The sequence below is a fragment of the Rhipicephalus microplus genome, chromosome 3, assembly GCF_043290135.1.
Source record: "Rhipicephalus microplus isolate Deutch F79 chromosome 3, USDA_Rmic, whole genome shotgun sequence".
NCBI classification, from domain to species: domain Eukaryota; kingdom Metazoa; phylum Arthropoda; class Arachnida; order Ixodida; family Ixodidae; genus Rhipicephalus; species Rhipicephalus microplus.
In genome coordinates this window covers 63,467,709-63,489,800 of record NC_134702.1, presented here as the reverse complement: position 1 = coordinate 63,489,800, position 22,092 = coordinate 63,467,709, and the positions used below count along the sequence as shown (strand labels likewise).

The 22,092-nt window shown below is 47.6% G+C and overlaps 1 protein-coding gene across 1 annotated transcript in view; it reads right to left on the bottom strand.

Annotated features, from left to right (window-relative positions):
• LOC119161190 (uncharacterized) overlaps positions 1–22,092 on the bottom strand; it is a 197,991-nt gene that overhangs the window by 46,571 nt on the left and 129,328 nt on the right. Inside the window, exon 3 of the mRNA XM_075889646.1 lies at positions 13,654–14,125. Coding sequence (XP_075745761.1) covers positions 13,654–14,125 — 472 coding nt within the window. The remainder of the gene's footprint in view (positions 1–13,653; positions 14,126–22,092) is intronic.

Here is a 22,092-nt window from a genome sequence, read left to right as displayed (position 1 = left end):
ATAACATCCCCTATACATTCCTCGGCTTTACTGTCTCAGTTTTCACTTATTTTGTGTCTAACATAGAAAAGAACCCCCTTAAATTTACATTCCTTTACTACTCATCTTCTGCACAACTTACTAGACGTACCATAAAGGAACTTATAGGCTACAGTGGATGTGTGTTTATCTCGAGGCACAAAAGTGGTCAACGGGGTCAAGGTCAAGGGGTCAAACACGGACAATGGTGGAAGGAAGAGCGCTCTGCGTCTTCTGTCCGTGTTTGTTAGTGCCCTATCAAGCCCACTTCCCGTCAAAATGCACTAGATGTGCGAGGTCGTTCACATCTAAAATGAACCCAACACAATAGTATTCAAGACATCATAAAATCTGATGTTCAGGGCACAATTCCAAAAACTATTACAGCGTTTATAGAAACACCGATTAAACGTCATATAAAGGTCAAATCACTAAAGCATTAGAATAGAGGCTCTAGTTTTCTTACTTTCACTACGTTGAATACTTTTGATGTGCTCAACTCGGATGTGAACGACCCTCTACATTGGGTCGTTATACGATAACAGTAAGTATAGTGAGGCAAATAAAAAAAACAAATACATAGGCTGAGGAGGCAGTTTGGAGTGTTGAGTCAGTGGTCAGTGGTCGAATTACAGAATACTTAACAGCACGACACAACATTTTCAACATGCCTAATAATATCGGTTTCGTGATACTGTTTGGTGAAGTCTACACAACTGAAGGCTAAACTTCTGTCTCGTTACACGGGACAGAAATTTAGGTCAATTTTTACGGCATTTCCTTAACAGATCATCGTATGCTCCTCGAACAAAACGGTCCATCTGACTAAAACCCTCCAAGGTTGTGCACGGGCGAAATAGTACCTCGCGAGGCGAGGAGGTTGCGTGGATAATAAAGACACAACAGGTTCGATTCGATGACCAGCCTTTAAAGTGTTATCAGAATGTGCACGTTAAGAGGTTTGTCTCTCTCTCTCTTTTTAGGGGGGGGGGTTGCGTCCATATTGTTACGGTGCATCATCGACAGAAGCAAGCGTGGCACTTAGCGAAGATGAAGAAGACGCCTGTGCGTTAGGCGCTTGCACGAGAGGCAACTCAGACATCTTGTTCGGCTGCCGACTCTCGGTGGACGCTGTCCTGTAAGCCAAGACCTCGCTCCGTCACATTTGGTGGAAGTGCTGGGCAACCGCCTCGCAACGGAACTTCGCAGCGGCCGACGTTTGAAGGGTCATTCCACAATGATGACGGAGAGTACGGCGTCTGCATCTGCTCCTGGTGTTCCTGCGGCCGGAGATGATGCGGTAACTACATCTCCTTCTGCGACCACAACCTTTGTGCTCGAACCCCCGCGGGATCCTGGCACGTTCAGCGGTTCCGGCGATCCAGATGAAGTTGACGTTGAAGATTTGCTGGCAGAGTACGAACGTGTGAGTACTCGATACCGATGGGGCCCGACTCTTATGCTGGCAAACCTGTTATTCTATCTTAGGGGAACCGCCAAATCGTGGTATGAGAACCATGAAACAGAACTTGTGAGTTGGGCAGTGTGCAGGGAGAAAATGCTAGACCTGTTCGGAAAGCCGATTGGAAGAAAAATGGCCGCGAACAAAATGCTCGCGTCTCGGGCGCAGACCTTGACCGAGTCTTACGTCTCCTATATAGAAGATGTGTTGTCGTTGTGTCGCAAAGCCAATGCCGATATGCCGGAGGCTGACAAGGTCGGGCATATTCTTAAGAAGATTGCGGATGACGCATTCAACCTCCTCATCTGCAAAAATTTTACTACAGTGGACGCCATTATAAAAGAATGTCGGCGCTTTGAGCAAGCGAAGATCCGGCGGATTAACAGCGTGTTCACCCGCCTGCCGAATACGGCTGCAACATCATCTTGCGAAGACCGTGCAAGAACACAGCCACCACCTCTAGATTCATCGGAGCAGGTGACCCGAATTGTACGGCGCGAACTTGAAGCCATTGCCTCTGCTTCGGCTCACACCGCTGCAAGTGACACCACCCCACTCACTGCTAACATAGTTCAAGCTATCGTCCACCAAGAACTCGCCAGCATAGGTATTTTTTCGGTGTGCGCTTTGCCCAGCCCGCAGCGAGCTTCATGGCGTCCACCCTCGTCCTATCGCGAGCAGCAGTTCACGGCCCGATCTCGCGACCCTGTGGCGTGGAGAACCGTCGACAACCGACCAATTTGTTTTCATTGCCACCGTATCGGTCATGTCGTCCGTTACTGCAATTACCGCTGGTCCTCGCCACCTCAGACTTCATCTCAACCTCACTACCGACAGGACAGCACCCGCTTCGCGTCTGCCGTGCAGCCTTCTCCGCAAAACAACTACAGAAGGTTAAACAGCCGATCTCCGTCACCGCATGGTCATCAGTCGCGTTCGCCTCCAGGACGTCGCCAGTCATCTCGCTCACCGCAGACTCGCAGGCCGTCATCTCCATTCAACCCCGCTCCTGCCTACCCGGAAAGCTAAACGGTGCAGCGCCCGGAGGTGACGCTGCATCTTCGACTCCCTCCACAAATCCTCTATTGACGCTTCCGACGAGACAAAATTTGTTAGACGTTGCCGTTGACGGTGTGCCTATTTCTGCCCTTATACTGGAGCGCACATTTCTGTAATGAGTGCGAACCTTCGCCGACGCCTACATAAAGTGCTCACGCCTGCCGCTTCCCACAAACTTCGTGTCGCTGATGGGAGGACCCCTGATGTTCAAGGGATGTGCACGGCCCGTGTGTCCATTGCTGGTCATCCTACATTAGTTCAGTTTGCCGTCATTGAAATGTGTCCTCATGACCTAATACTTGGTTTGGACTTCCTGTCACGTCATTCTGCGCTCATTGATTGTGCCACTGGTGCTCTTCAGCTTGAACTGCCGCAGTTTGCCGATTTTCCAGCAGACTATTCTCCCCGTTTACGCTCTCGTCACCACGTTCGCTTGCCTCCGCAAGCTGCTACATATGTCACTTTGTCGTGCTCACGTCATGTGCCCGACGGTGACTACCTCGTCACTCCTATAGTCGACGTACTGATGGCCCGAGACGTCGCCCTCGCTCACACTGTTGTCGCCGTCGCTAATAATACAGTGGTTATACCACTACTCAACGTGAGTCTCTTGACTCAAGTTATTCCGCAAGACATGTCTTTGGCCACCCTATCTCCGCTTGACAGCTGCAACGTTACTGGTTTAGACACCGATACTACATCCCCCTGTCTTGGCCGCGATTGCACTCTGCCTGCAGATGACATTAACAAGATGATTGCTCCCGACCTCACTGCAGTGCAAGCTGCCAGCCTCCGTAGTCTGCTAACATCATATAGAGACGTTTTCGACTTTGACCACCGCCCTCTCAGCCAAACAACTGCAGTGACTCACCGGATCAACACTGGTAATGCCCGTCCTATACGGCGGCGTCCATATCGCGTATCTCACAAGGAACGCCAAGTAATTCAAAATGAAGTGGATAAAATGATTACTAAAGACGTAATAGAACCCTCATCCAGCCCCTGGGCCTCCCCAGTCGTGCTCGTTCAGAAGATGGCAGCTGGCGCTTTTGCGTGGACTATCGTCATTTAAACAAAGTGACCCACAAAGATGTCTACCCTTTGCCTCGGATCGATGACGCCCTCGGTTGCCTCCATGGTGCCCAATACTTTTCGTCTATCGACCTTCGATCCGGCTATTGGCAAATTTCCGTCGACCCCATGGATCGTGTAAAAACCGCTTTCGTTACGCCCGACGGCCTCTACCAGTTCAAAGTCATGCCGTTTGGACTGTGTAATGCGCCGGCAACTTTCGAGCGCATGATGGACTCCCTTCTCCGAGGATATAAGTGGTCCATCTGCTTATGTTATTTAGACGATGTCATCGTCTTTTCGCCCACCTTTCACAGCCATATAACACGTCCGTCAGCTGTTCCGGATGTTTTTCGAAGAGCTGCTCTCCAGCTCAATTCCGCAAAATGCCATTTCGGACGTCGCCAAATCACCATACTCGGCCACCTTGTCAGTGCCGATGGTGTTCAACCAGATCCCGAAAAGGTGCGAGTAGTACAACAATTTACTGAACCACGCTCAACCAAGGACGTCCGAAGTTTTGTAGGGCTATGTTCCTATTTTCGTCGATTTGTCCGCAACTTCGCCGACATCGCTCGACCGCTTACTGATCTCTTAAAGAAGGACGTTCCCTTCGCATGGGGTATTGAGCAAGCGGACGCCTTTTCGGCTCTTATCCATCTGCTGACTACGCCACTAATACTGGCCCATTTCGACCCTGCATCACCTACAGAGCTTCGGACCGATGCCAGTGGCCATGGAATTGGAGCGGTCCTTGGCCAACGACAGCACGGGAGGGACCGCGTGATTGCTTACGCCAGTCGTCTTCTTCCACCTGCCGAACGGAAGTTCTCCATCACTGAGCGTGAATGCCTAGCTTTAAGGTGGGCCGTGGCGAAATTCAGGCCTTACCTGTATGGCCGAACTTTTTCCGTTGTTACGGACCATCACGCTCTTTGCTGGCTGTCATCGCTAAAGGACCCATCTGGACGTCTTGGTCGCTGGGCGCTCCGTCTGCAAGAATACTCATTCGTGGTCCACTACAAGTCGGGACGCCTCCACACAGACGCAGACTGTTTGTCACGTTATCCGGTTGAAACGCCCGACTTGACAGACCTTGATTCAGACCCCTTCGTTCTCTCCATCCACGCTTTGGGTGATATCTCCACCGAACAACGACGTGACCCGTCGTTACTCTCCATTATCGAGCATCTGACCTCTGCTCTGACAGACCCTTCCGTTCGCCTGTTCGAACTGCACGACAAAATTCTGTACCGTCGCAGCTTCAACGCTGATGGCCCGGAATTACTACTCGTGCTTCCCCATCACCTGCGTACCAGCGTTCTCGAACAATTACATGACGTACCTACAGCCGGTCACCTAGGCGTCTCTCGTACCTACGATCGTGTGCGACGTCGCTTTTTCTGGCCCGGACTGTATCGTTCTGGGGTTCGCTACGTCACTGCTTGCGACCGCTGCCAACGCCGCAAGCGCCCCTCTGTGCTACCGTCTGGCCTCCTACAGCCCATTGACATACCAACGGAACCATTCTTCCGTGTTGGCCCTGACCTGTTGGGCCCGTTTCCTACGTCCACCTCCGGAAATAAATGGGTTGCAGTCACCACAGACTACGCCACACGCTTTGCCATCACTAAATCACTGCCGACAAGCTGTTCCACTGACGTCGCTGACTTTCTCTTGTAGGAAGTCATTCTTCATCACGGCGCTCCGCGGCAGCTGCTTACTGATCGAGAAAGGTACTTTCTTTCACGTGTTGTGGATGACATTCTCCGCGCCTGCTCCACTGAGCACAAGCTTACCACCGCTTATCATCCACAGACAAATGGATTGACCGAGCGTCTGAACCGAACGCTGACGCAGATGCTGTCAATGTACGTTTCGCCAGATCACCGTGACTGGGACAAAGCACTCCCCTTTGTCACGTTCGCGTACAATTCTTCACGGCACGACACAGCTAGTTATTCGCCGTTTTATTTGCTATTTGGCCGACATCCAGCATTACCATTTGACACGCTCCTTCCTTCGGCTGCCCCCTTGTCTACTGAGTACGCCAGCGATGTCGTTTCTCGAGCCTATGCAGCCCGTCAGCTTGCCCGTGATCGGCTGCACTTGTCGCAAGCGCAGCAAAAAGACCGCTATGACAGTCGCCACCAAAGCGTGCACTTCTCGCCGGGGTCTCTGGTACTTCTCTGGACACCAAACCGCCAAGTCGGCTTATCAGAGAAGCTACTATCACACTACCATGGCCCCTACAAAGTGTTACGACAACTTAGTGACGTGACCTGCGAGATCGCACCCCTAAACAATGCCTTTTCGACCACCTCACTCCAGACAGACGTTCTACACGTTTCCAGACTGAAACCGTATCACCCTCCTCGTTCGTCGCCGCCGTACTAAGCGCCGTGACGGCGCTTTCGCCGCAGGGGAGTGATGTTACGGTGCATCATCGACAGGAGCAAGCGTGGCACTTAGCGAAGATGAAGAAGACGCCTGTGCGTTAGGCGCTTGCACTAGAGGCAACTCAGACATCTTGTTCGGCTGCCGACTCTCGGTTGACGCTGTCCTGTAAGCCAAGACCTCGCTCCGTCACAATATTGTCGCAAAGTCCAGACAGAGGGTGCAAAGCGGTGATTGGGGGGGAACAGCAGCAGACTAGTCTAGTGACTTCTTCGCCTATTTTGTCTGTTATTTGAAATAGCAGGAATATACCGAGTTATCACGGCGTTCACCACCGCTCAGACAAAGGAATACCGTTTTGCTTACACCCGTAAGTTTAAAAGTCCGTCATTTTTCTTGTCGATTGTGTACCACACACATTCTTTCCAACCTCCTTACCAGGGCTGAAATAATCCCGACTGCGACACGTAGTTTAAAAAGAAAGAGCATCCAGTGTTCACTTCGGGATCGGAAGCGAAAATATCAAAACCACTAGATCGAACCCACGAGCGATCAGACAAAAACCCCTTTTGTGGAAGGCGTTTTCACTGCTGTCCCATTTTCCAACACCTGGCCACAGCGGTTGCCACTTGCATGGTGCAGCATACCATTGTCACACCACATACAGCACATCACGCCTAACTGTCACATGGAAGCTATCAAATAATCAAGGATACGCTCAATGTGATACACGCGGTTTCCGTAAATATGGAAATTCACTTTACCAAACCACGCTTGTCAACCAGGCAAGATTCCACAGTACATCCAGAGGCTTCACGAACTTCGCCAGACGGGACGCCAAGAGTCAATATCAAACAGTGTAGGGTGAACCGGCGCCGGCGATGTGTAAGACCAGACTGGCTCATGCGACAAGACTGATCCTCCGTCAGGAGGGAACATTCACTCTACCATACGCGCACTGCCACAAAACACGGTCATCCGGCCTTTGTCGGCGACGAGACGGTGGGTACGATTCGATAACCAAATCCGTCGTATTCCACGCGTCCGGCTTTGAAACGGTACTCCTCTTCCACGAGATCGATAGAGGCGCCCGTTCGGCCTCCCAGTTCCCAGGCTACTTAGGTGACGACGACGGCTTCGTCATGTCGTGCCACCGGTGCATGCGCTCATTTCAACCCGAGTCGCCAGCGTCGACTGTCCCGGAAGACGAGTATCAACGCGACACTCCTACCTCTGGTTACCGTTCATTGTGGCTGCGCTTTTGTTTATATAGCCTCAGTGTGTGAAAGCCGATGCTGTATGCCGAAGCTTGCGTATGAGCTACGTATAGTATAGCGGTGATGAACTGTCGAAACCGAAAGATTGCACGTGAATATGAGTAAACTGCGGCCCCAGATGCACCGCTTCCGATGCATCCATGCTGGCTGAACAAAAAATCGCAGGGTCTCTTATGCATTGGCCTATAAGACCAATCGAACGAAAAAGTCACCTTCCTTTTATTCTCAGACGATGTACGAATCCAACCCTAGAGTTAGCGAATATACATAATGTTTTCAATAATCTCGTGAGGACAGAGCATCACTTACATTGTGAGATATTTGATAGCCGTATCTGAAATTGGAGAGACCGGCTCACATTGTCACATTCCGTGTTATTAAACAGCGTAAAAAGTCCCTTGCTGTTTCATAAGGTGTTGTTCTCCTCACGAACAGTAAAGCGAAAAAACTTAATTTACAAGTATTGGTGTCTTCTTCTTCTCCTCACCATGCACTTGATTCTTTCTATGACGAACACTTGCGAACAAACGGAAATACTTTTAGCGAACCGAGTGCAAAATGCTCAGACTTCAGTATGACAGATATGCTTGCTCCGATTATGTCTGTAAGAAAATGCGTGCACCAGGGCCATACAATAGCATGTACGTAACTGAATAACCTGTTAGAGCTAGCCGTATAAGCAGGACTACGATTATAAGCGACGTTCGGAGTGGCCTCATTGATGTCCTTTCCTTTGACGGAACTGACAATAGTCATGTAACCCGAGACTGGTTAGCACAAAACAACACCTGCGATTCCATTCAATTGCTGAAACTCTACAACTGGGAAAGCGGTGCCACAGGAAAGATATACACGTGGTACATTGAACGCACTCGCTTCTTCGGCGCTCGCGCGATCGCCTTCCGAAAGCAATTGTCTACGCAGGGTATCCCGGCCCTCAATGCACAAGATCTCATCCGCAAGAGGAGTAATTTGACGTCACACATGGTGCCGAAACCGACGCGCACGTACGCTTATTTGGCAGTATTCCAAACAAGATCATTAATTGATCACAATGACCAGGGTTCTGTGGCAGCAGTCTGAAGCACATTAGGGAAGAAGTTTTCCTCAGAAAGTTCGAAGGGTGTAAATTCAAGCTGAAGATTGAGGGAAGGGACGTGAAATTTCATAACGTTCAGTTCTCAGTCTTCCCATTTTCAATAAATCCATGTGTTAGTTGCGCACTTAAAAAACAGAGCTAGGGCACTGGCACAGGAGCTGGCAAATCTCTGAAACCACAGTGCCACTTGTTAAGACTCCTTTTTACATTACTAGGTGGCAGAAGGCAAGGCACGCTTGCTTTGCGCGAGCAAAGTTGCTATTTATTGGTTCCTATGGTACACTTTTCAAAGGTGTCAATCGGAGTGATGGGCTATCTATCGAACCTGGTAGGCGTTGATCCTCAGCGACTGCCGGTGAAGCGGAGCAGATGCCGGAATTTTCACTGTCACCCACCTTAAGGAGAACCCTGATGAAGACACATTCTTCAATAAATAACCGGCATTGCAGAGTGCCATGAATAGCCGCTTATGTAGCTAGGATAGAGATAGCTGCACCGAAACAAACAGTCCTCTTATTTTTCCCAGGTCATGGTACACAGGAGTGGTCACTGATGCCATCCCGGATGTTCAGTGTACAACGTTTAAAGACAATATCACGCTCCCAATTTCAGTGAAACCACCGGAAGGCACCGGCAGACTACGCACTATACTTATGTCACCCCCCTTTCGGTATAAAAATGAGAGTCGAAACACGATATAACCAACTCAGATACAACAAAAATCACTCATAAAGCTGTTCTAGCAGATAGCCTTGAAAAGAATTCGGTGTTGCGCATGGAATTTTAGCAAATTTACAGATATAGTGAATACATATCATGTCATATACAACTTGTACAATTACACGGAAGAAAAGCTCAGACACCTTTCGCACAGTCGTAGCCAACAAGAAACTAAATAAAGCAACGCAATACATGTAACCTACCGACCTCAGACACGTCAAGATAGATATTCAAAGTCCTCCGTAGTGTCCCCGCTTCCAGGCAAGCGCCGCGCGCTTTCTACATAAATACACAGCACAAACAGCCTCAGCACCACCACTAAAGTGCCGATATAGTGGCTTTGTCTTTGGTCTAGCTTCTCTTCGAAAACTACACTGACGCGAGAAAATGAAAAAGAACGACATGACAGGAAACGTATGTGTAAGCGACGCGGCACGTGCATTCTTGTCTTCCGATTCCACAAGTTAAGACGTCAAAAGGAGACCAATCACGACCTTACCGAGTCAGACATAGTTAGAGGCATTAAATCCTGCTCAGCATGTGGTAGCCGGCGAATGACGTCCTTATCAGAGAGAGAGGGTGTTGACCCTTCCCGCGACATAAATAGCACCACTTCAGTGCTTTCAAAATCTCAACGCTTAGCATTCGGCAAACAATACGCGCGCTTCGCTTTCCAAGAAGTCCTGAAAATATTCCTCGTAACTGAAAAAGGGCACGGCATTCTGGCGTAGTAGCAATGCAGATGCGAAAGGAAACTAACGCATTTCAAGAGCGCCCAACTACGCTTGAACTACTGCATGTGAACCTTAAAGTTCAAAACTAGTAAAACAGTCGCGTTGGTGGTGGCTGCTGAAGTATATAAAAATGCCGCATCTAAAAAAAAAACGACAAAACTGACGCCCAATCCATCCGTGACGTCTGCAGTTAATTCAGATAAGACGTTTCGCAAGTGCCACCGTGGCCTTCAGTAGCGCTTCCTAAAATACTCAGGGCTGCAGCTGTAGAAAAATCAAGCCCACGTAAAAAAATCACGGCATATCCACGGAGTGAATGATGAGTAGGGCAAAGCTGCGGAGGGTTTCATCGGCAAACCATGAATCATCCACTGGCCACGTCCGTGCGTCTGTCTGTCTGTCTGTCTGTCTGTCTGTCTGTCTGTCTGTCTGTCTGTCTGTCTGTCTGTTTGACGCACGGACGGACAGATGGAAGAACGCAGGGACGATGCCCAAACGGACGGACGCATGGTTGAACGTAGGGGCGAACGCATGGATGGACGAACGAACGGACGGACGGGCGGATGGGCGGACGGATGGACGGATGCACGAATGGACGAACGCACGGTTGAGCGCATGAACGGACACATAGACGAACGCACGGACGGACGCATGGACGAACGCAGGGACAGACGAACGGACGCACATATGGGTGCACGGGTGGATGCACAAAAGGATGGACGGACGCACGCATGGACGGAAGCAAGAACGAACGAAATGATCGAAGCACAAACTGACTGACGGAAGCTTTGCCCCTATGATCATGATTCACTCTATGGATATGCTGTGATTTTTATTATTTATCATACTACAAGTGACGTCCTCCAGTATCGTACTATTTGCATTTTTCTGCGTATATGGATGTCGTTATATGTGCACGTATCACCCTCTAAGTCCGGTTCAAGAACTAACGAGAGGTGGCTACATACGATTACGATGGGATGATCAGTCCAGGCCTTAAGAAGCTTGGCCCCTAAAAAAATGCCCTGGTTGAGTGCGGTTAAGCCAAACTCTCCCGCAGAAACATTGCACGTTCTCGCGGCAAGCAACGGCACAGTATCCACATTTAACGGGACAGAATTCGAAATCTCTAAGCGCTCGCAATTGCCGGCTGGTGGCTCTCGCGAACCGACTGACTGGGTTTCGCGTGAGAGGACAAACCCACTCTGTGCAGGTCCGTTGTTATGACGACGCTCGTGTGATAAAGAAATTAACGTTGGTTGAAGATCAAGTTCAAAGACAGGCACAACTTCATTGGCTGGGTTTGTACCGGAAGTAGCCGATATGTCCTCAAAAAATATTGAAGGAGACTTCGTAAATTCCAAAGTGCGTTCGGCGAAAGCCACGCGCCGTGTTGCTTCCGTTTCACTTCCCTGGCCTTCGTGCCCGGTGAGACACGTTACCTTGCAGCATGCGCATTTGTCCATTCTTCTTCTGGCGTTTTCTATCACGGGACTCCACATTCTTGGGGCGTCTCTCCGAAGAGCTGGCGGTCAAATCATCACCTGGCCGCTTGGAAGCCATCCGACTCTAGACTGCTGCAACGAGACGTCTGACGAAGATACGTTGCCGAGCGCGCCGCTGTGCCATCACACGAATGCTGAGAAAGTGCAAGGAGGCAGGGACGGATGGACGGTTGGACGCCACCACTGTGCCAGTGCAAGGGGTGAGGTCACTGCTGTGGCAGCGACACTGTGGCATTGCGCCACTGTGCCCTCAGTGACTGCTGAGAGAGTGTGACGGGGGGAAGCGACAACTGGCTCCTTTTCAGGGCACAGGCAAACGGACGGACACAACCAGTATGAGCCATTAAAGACTTTCGCCTTAAAAGATGGCAAGTTGCACGGCTTAACAGGCGCAGCCACAGCTCTGTTGGAATGGCATTGCAGGCGTTTACTGCGCAAGAAAACGTGGGTGGTAATTCCACGACAGACACGTCGTACTTTCGTTATGCTGACTGTAATGCTTTCCTCTCAAACTATTAGTTCCGCAGAAGTCTGCAAGGAGCGGTAATGTTCCTGAATGGGAAAGGTTGCCTTCGACACCTCTCGGTAGTACAGAGGTGTGCGCGCAAGAAAGACTGTAATTTTTTTTTTGAATTGAAGGTTCCTGCTTCACAAGAGCATTCATACTGTACCGCGATTCAAACGCGAGACCAACACCTACACGGGGTGGTTATTGTACCATCAGATCTAAACAGGAAGGTTTAATGGCAGCGCGAATGAGTACCCTCACGTTTCCTTGCCCTTCACTTATTCTGACGAGAAGCACTACAGCATCTTATTGATTCCCCAAGCGTTTTCACTAGCTTCCTGGTTCTTTCAGTTGGTAAATTTTCCAATCCTTCTTTCTGCTCCCATTCTTCTCATTGGACCATTATCAAAATATACATACAATCAACCATACGTTAGTTAAACCGAGATTGACGGATAATCACGAAGGGAAAAACTACACGAGATCCACCAGACGTGATTCTGCTTTCCTAAGCTGCGCTATAGGGTCTTTAGCCTGGATATAATTGGACACTGGTAGGCTGGGGAAATTTTTTCTTCTTTTACATTAACTCACCTATAAACACTTCAATCAAACTCTTTTGTTAACTGTTACATAAAAGTACGCTAGATGTTACGCGTTCGTTGCAGTACCCACGTCTTTTATCATTTCTTTTTTTTCTGTATTCCAACGCCTCAAGCCTTCAAAAACAGCAACCACAAGTCCACCGACGACTTCTTTAAAGTGATAACACAGTCACACTTGCCCGCATGTTTCCCACAACGCACCTCAAAAAAACTATAATCGTGTATTAATCAGTTCATATATCAGAAGCCGTAGATGCTAACGCAAACTGAAGAACGTGCTTCGTGGCTTGCTGCACGAAAAAGTGGTTTTCTGTACACAGACAGGTAGCTCTATAGAGAAACCTACTGTATTCAGCAGAAAGAACTGGCAGAATTTCTTTTTCTCTTATTGTTCATCCATGAAAATTGACTTTTTCATTTCGCCATGCGTACCATAGCCCAGCAGCATGCATAAATACAATTTCCAATGATTCATCCGAATAAGAAGCGTATCATGTGCATATAATTTAAAATATAAAGTCGTGTACTTGGTATATGGCATGTTTTGTATGCTCCTCAAGCTATTGCGATACTGTTATGCTTATTTCCGAGTTTTATGTGTTTTTGTTTAGCACTATTTGTTTGCCTTCAGCTGGAAATTGATCACACGGAATAATTTGTATGAGCGAAACAAATACCGCTCTCTTGATAGGTTAAGCGTCATTCCCTTAGTTTGTCCCTTTTGCGCCCATAACACTACGTTTTAAAGGGAAAAAAAACTGTTTAGCTTATTTTCTCGCTGTTACTTGTTTTGGTTTATGCACGGCTGCCTCTCAGCAAACGGAATCCCTGTCAATTTGTGTGACATTTTTGTGGCATAATTCTGACGTTAAGGCATAATTCCTTTTCTATATTTGTGCTTTAGATGTGTGCTATGAGACCAGTGTAGAGTATCGGCTGTCATCTAGTCGTGGAAGTGGTCCCACTTACCAATAGGTGCTGCGTGTCTGTACTATGCTCCAGTGGGGTGAACAGATGCGTGCCATCATATACTTATTTGAAGATCTGAGAGAGTACAGCTGGAATGTTTTCGTTTAGTACAGTCAATCAGATTTCGCTACAGCGACACAACCGCTATTACCACATGACACATGATAATAGACTCCGCCGGGCACTGCAGCGCAACTCCGAGTCCGTTCTAAGCATCGCGATATCTTACCTAAATGAGAGGACTGAGCAGGCGGTGGCAGAGGCGAAGGTGTCAGCTGGTCCGTGCAACTTTTCGATGTCTCCTCATCCGAACTGAGCTGGTAGTCCGCGTTGCTTCCACTTTCAGCAACGCCGGCGTCCACGTCCTCTTGAGAAGCGGATGCCTTCCAGCGGGACCGTCTACGCGGACCATTGCGAAGCGGGGGCGTCGTCGCCGTGGGAGTCGACGCATCATCGCCTCGCTCGTCGGCAGAGGGTCGCCTGGGACCCAACCTCGCGGCACCAGCAGACCTGTCTTCTTGGTTGGCGTCGCCGGCACTGGGCGCCACGGCATTCTCGGGTCGCGGGTTCGGTCGCCTTCCGGGTCTCCGGGCACCGGGGGGTGGCGACTCACCCTGGAGAGGCGTTAGCGGTGGTGGCTGAACCACGCCCGAGTCGCCGCCTCTCGAAGAGTCAGCGGACGTCCGCCTTCTAAGTAGGCCCTGCGACAAAGAGTGTTGGCGGTGTCACTATACACGCACATGAGGAGAGCGATCGGTGGTGACAGCTCTATTTAGATCGGAAGACTTCTGGCAGAACTTCAGTCTCAAGTTAAAGAGAACTTGAGAACTGTATAGGTGGGGACAAACGCCAATCAAAATACTTTTCTACCTGTTTTCCTGCGCTACAAGGAAGGTTCGTCTGTCAAGTTAAGATTGCAGGCAAAATGACTAGATCACTTACGAAGAACATTACCACGACGGCGAATGTCAGCCCGTTCTATAGATTCGATTGCAATCAATAAAAAATAAATTAGCATTTGTTGTAAGCGTCTACACACTTCCTGAGGGTTGACTTGTCATCATGTCAGGAAAAAAAATGTTGCCTTTTTAAGAAGGCAGAGTTGCCAACTCCCGTGCTGCTACTTTATTGACATCAGACTCTAACTAATTGATACGATTATCCACGGTTCATGCAGCACGTTGTCGAGCTTCTTACCTCACATGAATGGTTACAGGTTCTAAATGAATGGTAGATGGCTGAGTTTATTCAACAACGAGACAACCAGATGATGCTTAAATTATTCACTGCTTATTCCTTCTTCCCCCCTTGGAACCACATAAGCACTGAAAAAGCCAAATATATCGCCCTTAAACACCCTTTTAGAATGTCGTAGTAAATCACCAAGGAATTAAATTGATTTAAATATAAAGCGTTAATGATTGGTGACACGTGTTAACGACCGCCACGCACCATCTCTGAATGACCTCACGAGCAAAAACGGCGGAGGCCTGACAACGCTGGTTATGAGAAAGACAGCTGATGATTTAAGAACGTAGCAACGTCCATCTTCATGCTCATTGAATTGATAAGGACGACAGAATGAACAACACTTCATGAAGATCAACCAGAAACAATCCCTATTCACACTAAAGTACACCGTTCTCGAGCAGCAATAAGCGAAGCTTGGTCTGTTAGTGTACTCCGCAGGAATTGGAGCTCCAAATTCTAAGTACGCTGTATAAAACAATGAAGGCGAGATCATATACACCTTGAATATAAAGCTCTTAATCGGCAGTTCTCTGAAGGTACCACACGTGCATTTGGCCATGGGCCGTAAAGCAAAATTGTCAAAGCATACACCTGAGTAATTATCATCTTCTTCGTCCTTCTCAAGTTCTATTGTCATGTCGAATGGCCACACAACATAACGTATCAAGTCAATCAAATCCAGCCATGTAGCATGGTTTCGAGTAGATAGTGCAAAAGCTATCAGTCGAATTCTTCATTCATGAGGCAATGTTCGTGCTATTCAATTGAAATGAACTTCACCCCAAGTTTACCTTGACTATTAAACTTTCTCAGGCTGTCTTTTCCTGAAGGCACGACAGACGCAGATTGCGGGCATCCGCTGCAAACTCGTGAGCTCAAAACTCCGAAGACTGGCCTTCATAAGGAGCTTATGGTTTAATAGAAGCACTCTTCGTAGTTGGTGAAAGAGATGGACCAGCCGAAGGCCTCGACAGGAACATTTTTGATGGAGGCATGTGCTTAGATTTAGGCGAACATTTAGGAACACCAGATGGTCGAAAGCATATAACACCACCATCAACGTTAATATTAAAGCGAAATCTGTAGATGCCTCATCGATTACGAAAAAAATACCGCTGTTAACGTAAGCATCAGCACAAGGTGATGCAAAGAATCGATCTCGCGTGGTGATGCCATCATGACCTCATAATCAATTTAGGCGACGTAAGATGATGATGTCATACGACATGGTCACTTATTCAAGCATGAGCCACTCTCTGAGGTGATCCAGGCAACCACATTAGAAGCAGAAACCTGCGATGCCTCTAAGGATCCAAACAGCACTACACGCCTCACGCAGGAAGTAAAAGAAGTAATAACTGCTGCCGTTTGACGTGCTAAAAACAAGTTTATGATTATAAGTCACGGCACAGTGGCTAACTTCGCTATTCTGGAATCATTTATAGTACAGCTAAATCGAGGCCCACTGGTAGTCTCTGCATTTCGCTCCCACAGAAATGCAACCACAGTGGCCGGGAAACAAACCCGCGTCCTGAAACTTAGTGTCTCGGATATACAGGAAATGTTTCGGCAGTGACTACGCGGCGCATTACTATGTTTTTTTTTTGTTGTAGTATTCACTTTGAGGTCCATAGTATGCGAGAGGAAAAGTATGCTGCGTTACTTCCCACAGATACTTTGTTCTACCATTTCATTATCTTTTTTTTTCTCTCGCATAATTCGATATAACTGACTGTTCTGACTGGGAGCCTCCAGTACTCTTATTGTTAACTACCGACAAACCAATGACAAAGAGGAATGGACAAAGAAAGCAAGGTTTCATGTGAGCTGTACGGTGGCATAAAAATGGCAAGTGAAAATATTGCGGAGTGCGCTACATTCAATGTATACAATCATTGATATGTCGCGAACAATAGGTCGCCTGCTCCATAGAACTTTCTGCCCTTATGAACATTGAACACCCCAGAAAAGGCGTCGTAACTTTTTCTAAAAAAAACAATAAGTAGACAAAACCACTAATCCTTATCCCGTTGTAATTCTGTTTCTTCACGTATTCTTGTAAAGCTTGTTTTGTCATACCGGGAAGATAATACGCTTTGCAGGGAGATGAAAGAGAAGGCTTCCTGTTTTTTTTTTTTTGCGTTCTTGTAAAAAAAGCTAATGAAGCCATTTCTTGGGTGTTCAACGTAAAAAAAAAGACGTGTCATTGACGAAGTAAAAGCAAGGGCAAATCAGATGTGCAAAAACATGAATGGTGTACGAGCTTTTAGGTATTTGAAGGAGTAACAAGAATAGCTTACATATATAGCTTAATGCGAAAGCTCACAAAACTGATACTTTTTCTGTGTCAGTCCTGCATTTGGCATATAGAACTCAGTGATTTTCTGTTAGACAAACTTGGTCTTCTCAAAGTTCAAGACCAAGAGTTCCGATAGTGTTTTAGGCTTCATGGATACTTATGCAAATGAAGGGCTAACACCTTTCTCAGTTGAAGTAACTGACCTATACTATACCCTCCCCCATCCATAATTGCTTAAACTTGTTGAAAGCAGCATTGACGAATTTGGGTTAGTCAAGTTTTCTTCGGAGCCAGGAGTGTCCGCTGGTGATTTCATTACCTTGTTGAAATTTGATCTTACGTCAACGTTCGTGGAATGCGGCAATAATATTCTTGTACAAAAAAAATGGCTGTCCATAACCTCTAGAATGTGGCGGTTCGGGACCATGTTACGGTAATAGTTTCAGTGCCTAATAAAGTTGGAAATTTCTGTGCCATGACAAATTCATCTCGAGATAACGAAGTTTTGCGCTTGCGCACGAAAAAGCACGCGCGCACCCCCCCCCCCCCCCCCCCACACACACACATCTGTTGAGTCCAGGTCATTCCTCATCGTACGTGTTCCGTTTTCATTAGGGAAACAATATGTCGGTCAAAGCAGCATATGCGTGATTGAACGACTGCGAGAGCACAGTTACAGGTCGAATAAACTGCCGCTGGAAGGTTTATTCATTCTTCAAGCTCATGCCTGTTGTTGCCGGCCTTCGTTCCAGATTACAGTAATTGTCGGTCGGGATGAGATGATACGTTTGATCGTGAAAGCCGTACTTATCGACGCACTCTTGTGATTTTTGCATCAGCAAGCCTTCGATTGTATCGTCACCTGTAAGGAGCTGGGTTTCCGGCGTAAGCGGCGACACTTGGTATCATCTGCTACGATTTCGTTTGTGTAGGCGACATTGTCGCGAATATATTTCGGTGATCCCACGTGGTGCTCCGTCTGCCTGGCGACTGTGACTTAAAAGCGGTATGAGTTTGGAAATAAACATGCTGCGTTGTTGCAGTATACGGCGCACGTGATGTCCTTAAGTGCCTTCTCGTCTCCGTGTTTCATTCACGCTACACATATCTCTTTCAAATGCCACACAGCAGCCATAAGAGAGCGCAAGTTATCACAATGGACTTTTCCAGAAATCGGCGCGCGCCACCTAGGCTGTCCGCAAAGCATTATGGGAAGCCGGAGCGCCGGCGCAGTGTCGTCTGCTCGCGAAAGCGTTGGCTCGCCTTGTTTCCCGCACCGCGCGGGCGTACGAACGCACCCTTGCGGGAATATCGCGCGTGACAAGCCTGCTTCAATCTGCACTAATAGAAGAGGCAAAACGCAAAGCAACACAAAGCCAGCAAACTTATTAGAGACCCGGGAAAATGCTAACGTACCAGCGAAAGAGCCCATTGAATTGGAAATATTACTCGGCCTTCACGGCGAGCCTGTTCACTTCGTTCATCGTATTTCCATGTAGCGGAAGCTTTTCTCTTTTGTTTTATTTTCAGCATGGCCGTACAGATTTACTATTAGTACTTTGTGTTAAGCGCTATCGCTCGTATAATAATATGCTTCCGCGTGATACGCGGTGCAAGACCGTGGCACTTCGAACATGATAATCAATGTAAAAATCCGACCCCTATAAAGGGGTTCGAGCCCCACTATGCTGGTGGATTAGAATTCTAATTTCATGTTTCAAACGTTGTGTCTGAAAAACTTTGCACTTACGACGCCGAGAGTATAGTAAAAACCAGCTAACAACACGCCCGTAAAGCGGACATCAAGTGAGTATATAATGTTGTGTGCGCAGATGACACTGCCTGAAAAACTTTGCACTTACGACGCCGAGAGTATAGTAAAAACCAGCTACCAACACGCCCATAAAGCGCACATCAAGTGAGTATATACTGTAGTGTGCGCCGATTACACAGTTACAGCGCACTGTCGCACTTCATAAAGCGAGAACATTATGCACATTTGATTTCGCAGTATTTCTGATGAAACAGCGTAAAACATACTGTCTCTGTGTTGTTCCCGTTAAGAAAATAAAAATTCACCACCTGACTGCGCAAAGGGTAACACTGGGAAGAAATATATAACAAAATGGGCGTTAGTGTGCACAATGTACACAATATTCTACTTCACTGCTTGAGTTTCCATCCCTTGTATCATTACCGTTCACGATTATGCTAATTTAGTGATTTGTCGTTTCAATGCAGATGGCTCTCCAAGCCACAGAAAACATGCAGGTGTTCCTGTAACCTTTGCCAAAACGGCCATGAACAGAACATCTGAAGGACTCACTTCAGGCGTATTCAGAAGCGAATATTCTGCAGAATAGAGCATTCTCATGATGGTAATAAGCATTCAGTGCCTGGGCACAGTATGTTTAAGCCAGAAAGCGTTGATAAGTAATGCTGTTTAAGGCTGCTAAAGGTGAGACTGTGACTTTAAAAGCAAGGGTGGAAGGCTCATTTAGTGTGGGAAATGTATAGAATACAGCAGCAGCACTTACATCAGTTGGCAACGTTACCTGACTGCGAGAATCGCTTTCTGTATCCGTAATAATGAAACTACAACTAGCACTCTTTGCCTTGACGCAGGGAACTCCCCCCCCCCCAAAAAAAAATCTAGAAGTGCGCGAAGCCAAAATAGGTGGGGCCTCTAGATTTATGGTGAATAACAAGCAGATACAATTGAAGATAACCAAGCAGTAAACAACAAAATAAACACTAAGTAAGGCTGCAATAAAAAAACTCGCAGTGTTCTTTATGGATTTACCCAAGACGACTTGAAGGCGAAAGCCGTCTCTTTTTTTTTATTCAGCCGGTTTATTGGTTCCTATCCGACCCATTCGAAGGTTTTCCGCACCTAAAGTGACTTTGCTCTGGTTCTATAAGCGGAAGCATTCCAAACATTTAGTACCTCACCTGGTTTTTCTCGCTCTCCGTGATTGGTATAGGCCGATCACACAGGCAGCGCAAAGCGACGATGTCGTGTGATGACATGATCACTAAATCATTATGATGACTTTACACATTATGTGTAAGGTCCAGAACGTTACAGAACGCGTAAGGTGTGTGACCGTACACATTCTGTGATCCGTGATGTCACTATGGCGTCCTATGGTGACGCGATCATAGAGTTTACACTAGAGGGAACTCTGGCGCTAGTGTCTATGGGAGCTGCAACGCACGGCGCTTCAGCGAGCATGGGAATGATCGGTAGTACACACATTTGTCTAATATTCGTACTTCTGGCCTGCTTTTGGCTCCGTGTGTTCGTGTGGCTTGGAGCTGTTTTCTTACGAAACAAATATTAGCAAATGCTCAGCGGTTGCGCTTCACCATATTATTCTTTTAGACTTACCTTTCCAAATCAGGTCACGAAGTTCAAAAGGGTTGAATCTTTTTTTTTTGGCAAAACACAACCAAAACACAGCAACAAACGAAGCCGCAAGTACGAAGACTGGGCAAATGTGTGTACTTCTCCTCATTCCCATGGTCGCTGAACGGTCGCAGCGCCAGACTCTCCTCTAGTTAATTTTAGGAAACTTTATGGACACGATAACGCGATAACTTTCGCGTCGCTCTTGTTGACGCCACCGCCACCGAAAGCCGAAGAAAGAATTTGGTTTTAGGAGACAACTGTAGGTGCCTCATCAAACGTTAAACTTGACCGTTTGCGTCCCGCGTCGACGACATCGAGTGATGCGAAAAATCATCACGTGGTGACAACATAGATGGCGTCAGACACCGCGTAAAATTGTGAAACCCTTAAAACGTCATGCGACTTCACGTGATCATGTCATCACGTGATATCTGAGATTGTTCAAGGTGGTCTGATCAGGGAGGCAATGCGAAACCTCATTATGTGCAGCAATTTTTCGAAAGGTCCTGTGGATGGAGGTGGGCGTGGGCCTCGGCAGGGGGTGCAAAAGGGTCACCTACCCTACTCATGGCACGCCAGCACTTGCCCAAGCTACAGCAGTGCTCTCCCCCAGCCGCGATGCAAAACGGGTTCGCACTCATGGTGTCAACCTGCTGGCACTCATGGACTGGCGGGGCAGGCTCTGCACATTGGCCGACAATAAAAACGAGATGGGGTTCACTTTCGTGTCCTCTTAGGTGAATGCGCAAGGGACCCTGTGATTTCTTAATGAGGCATCTAACGGTGTCACCTCTATAACTTTGCGTATTACGTGGTGTGCTTCAATGGTGAAACCCCAGCTCCGTAATATTACACAGTGAACTAGAACTGAAATATCTTGACAAAGATCAAACTTAGATGCAGCATGGCAAAAATTCAAGTCCTTAAATAGCACTGAGCAATGAAACGAAACGTCCAATGTTTTTCGCGTCTTATGACACCCACGAACAGAGCAGGTTTGTCCACCACTTTTCTTTTTCAACGGCATGTTCTGGTGATGATTCTGGCTATTTGTGGCGAGTACTACAACCTTGTCGACGAGCATGAAAGTCGGAACACTCAGAAGTAGCCGTTTCTTCACGATAGCAGCACCTTACGCCAGCCAAAACCACTCAGAGAACACGATGAAAGCAAGCGAAAGCAGGCAAAAGAGGGAAAGCGTCGTCTGCTCTGCCTGCGCGGCGCTCTGCTTTCCCATAATGCTCCAGCCCTGATCCGCCATGGGAAGGCACGGCGCTGCGATTTCTGGAAATGTTCATTGGAGAGAGCTATCGCGTTGCGTCACGTGCCCTGGCGTATCTTTTTTTCCCCGTGTTATATCTCTCTGTAGCACGCTCGTTAAGACGAAGAAAAAGAGAAAGTGTTTAAAGCATGCGACAAGTCTCTCTCACTTCGCTCTTGTTAGGTGGACAAGCTCAAGAAATTTTTATGCAAATCGTTTCGCACGGCAATAAACTTGAATGCCAATATCACTCGGCGATTACTTGAAAGAATGGCTTACGATCTCTTTAAACTATACTTTTTTCAGCATACGTAAGTGCGCAGTTTAGTACTGTGCTTGTTTCTACGAATACGCTGAGTAAGGAAAACTCGCAGCATCTTGAACCAATATTACCTAGCATTTCGATTATGTATTTACAAGTGTTTTCGAATTTACAGGAATGCTA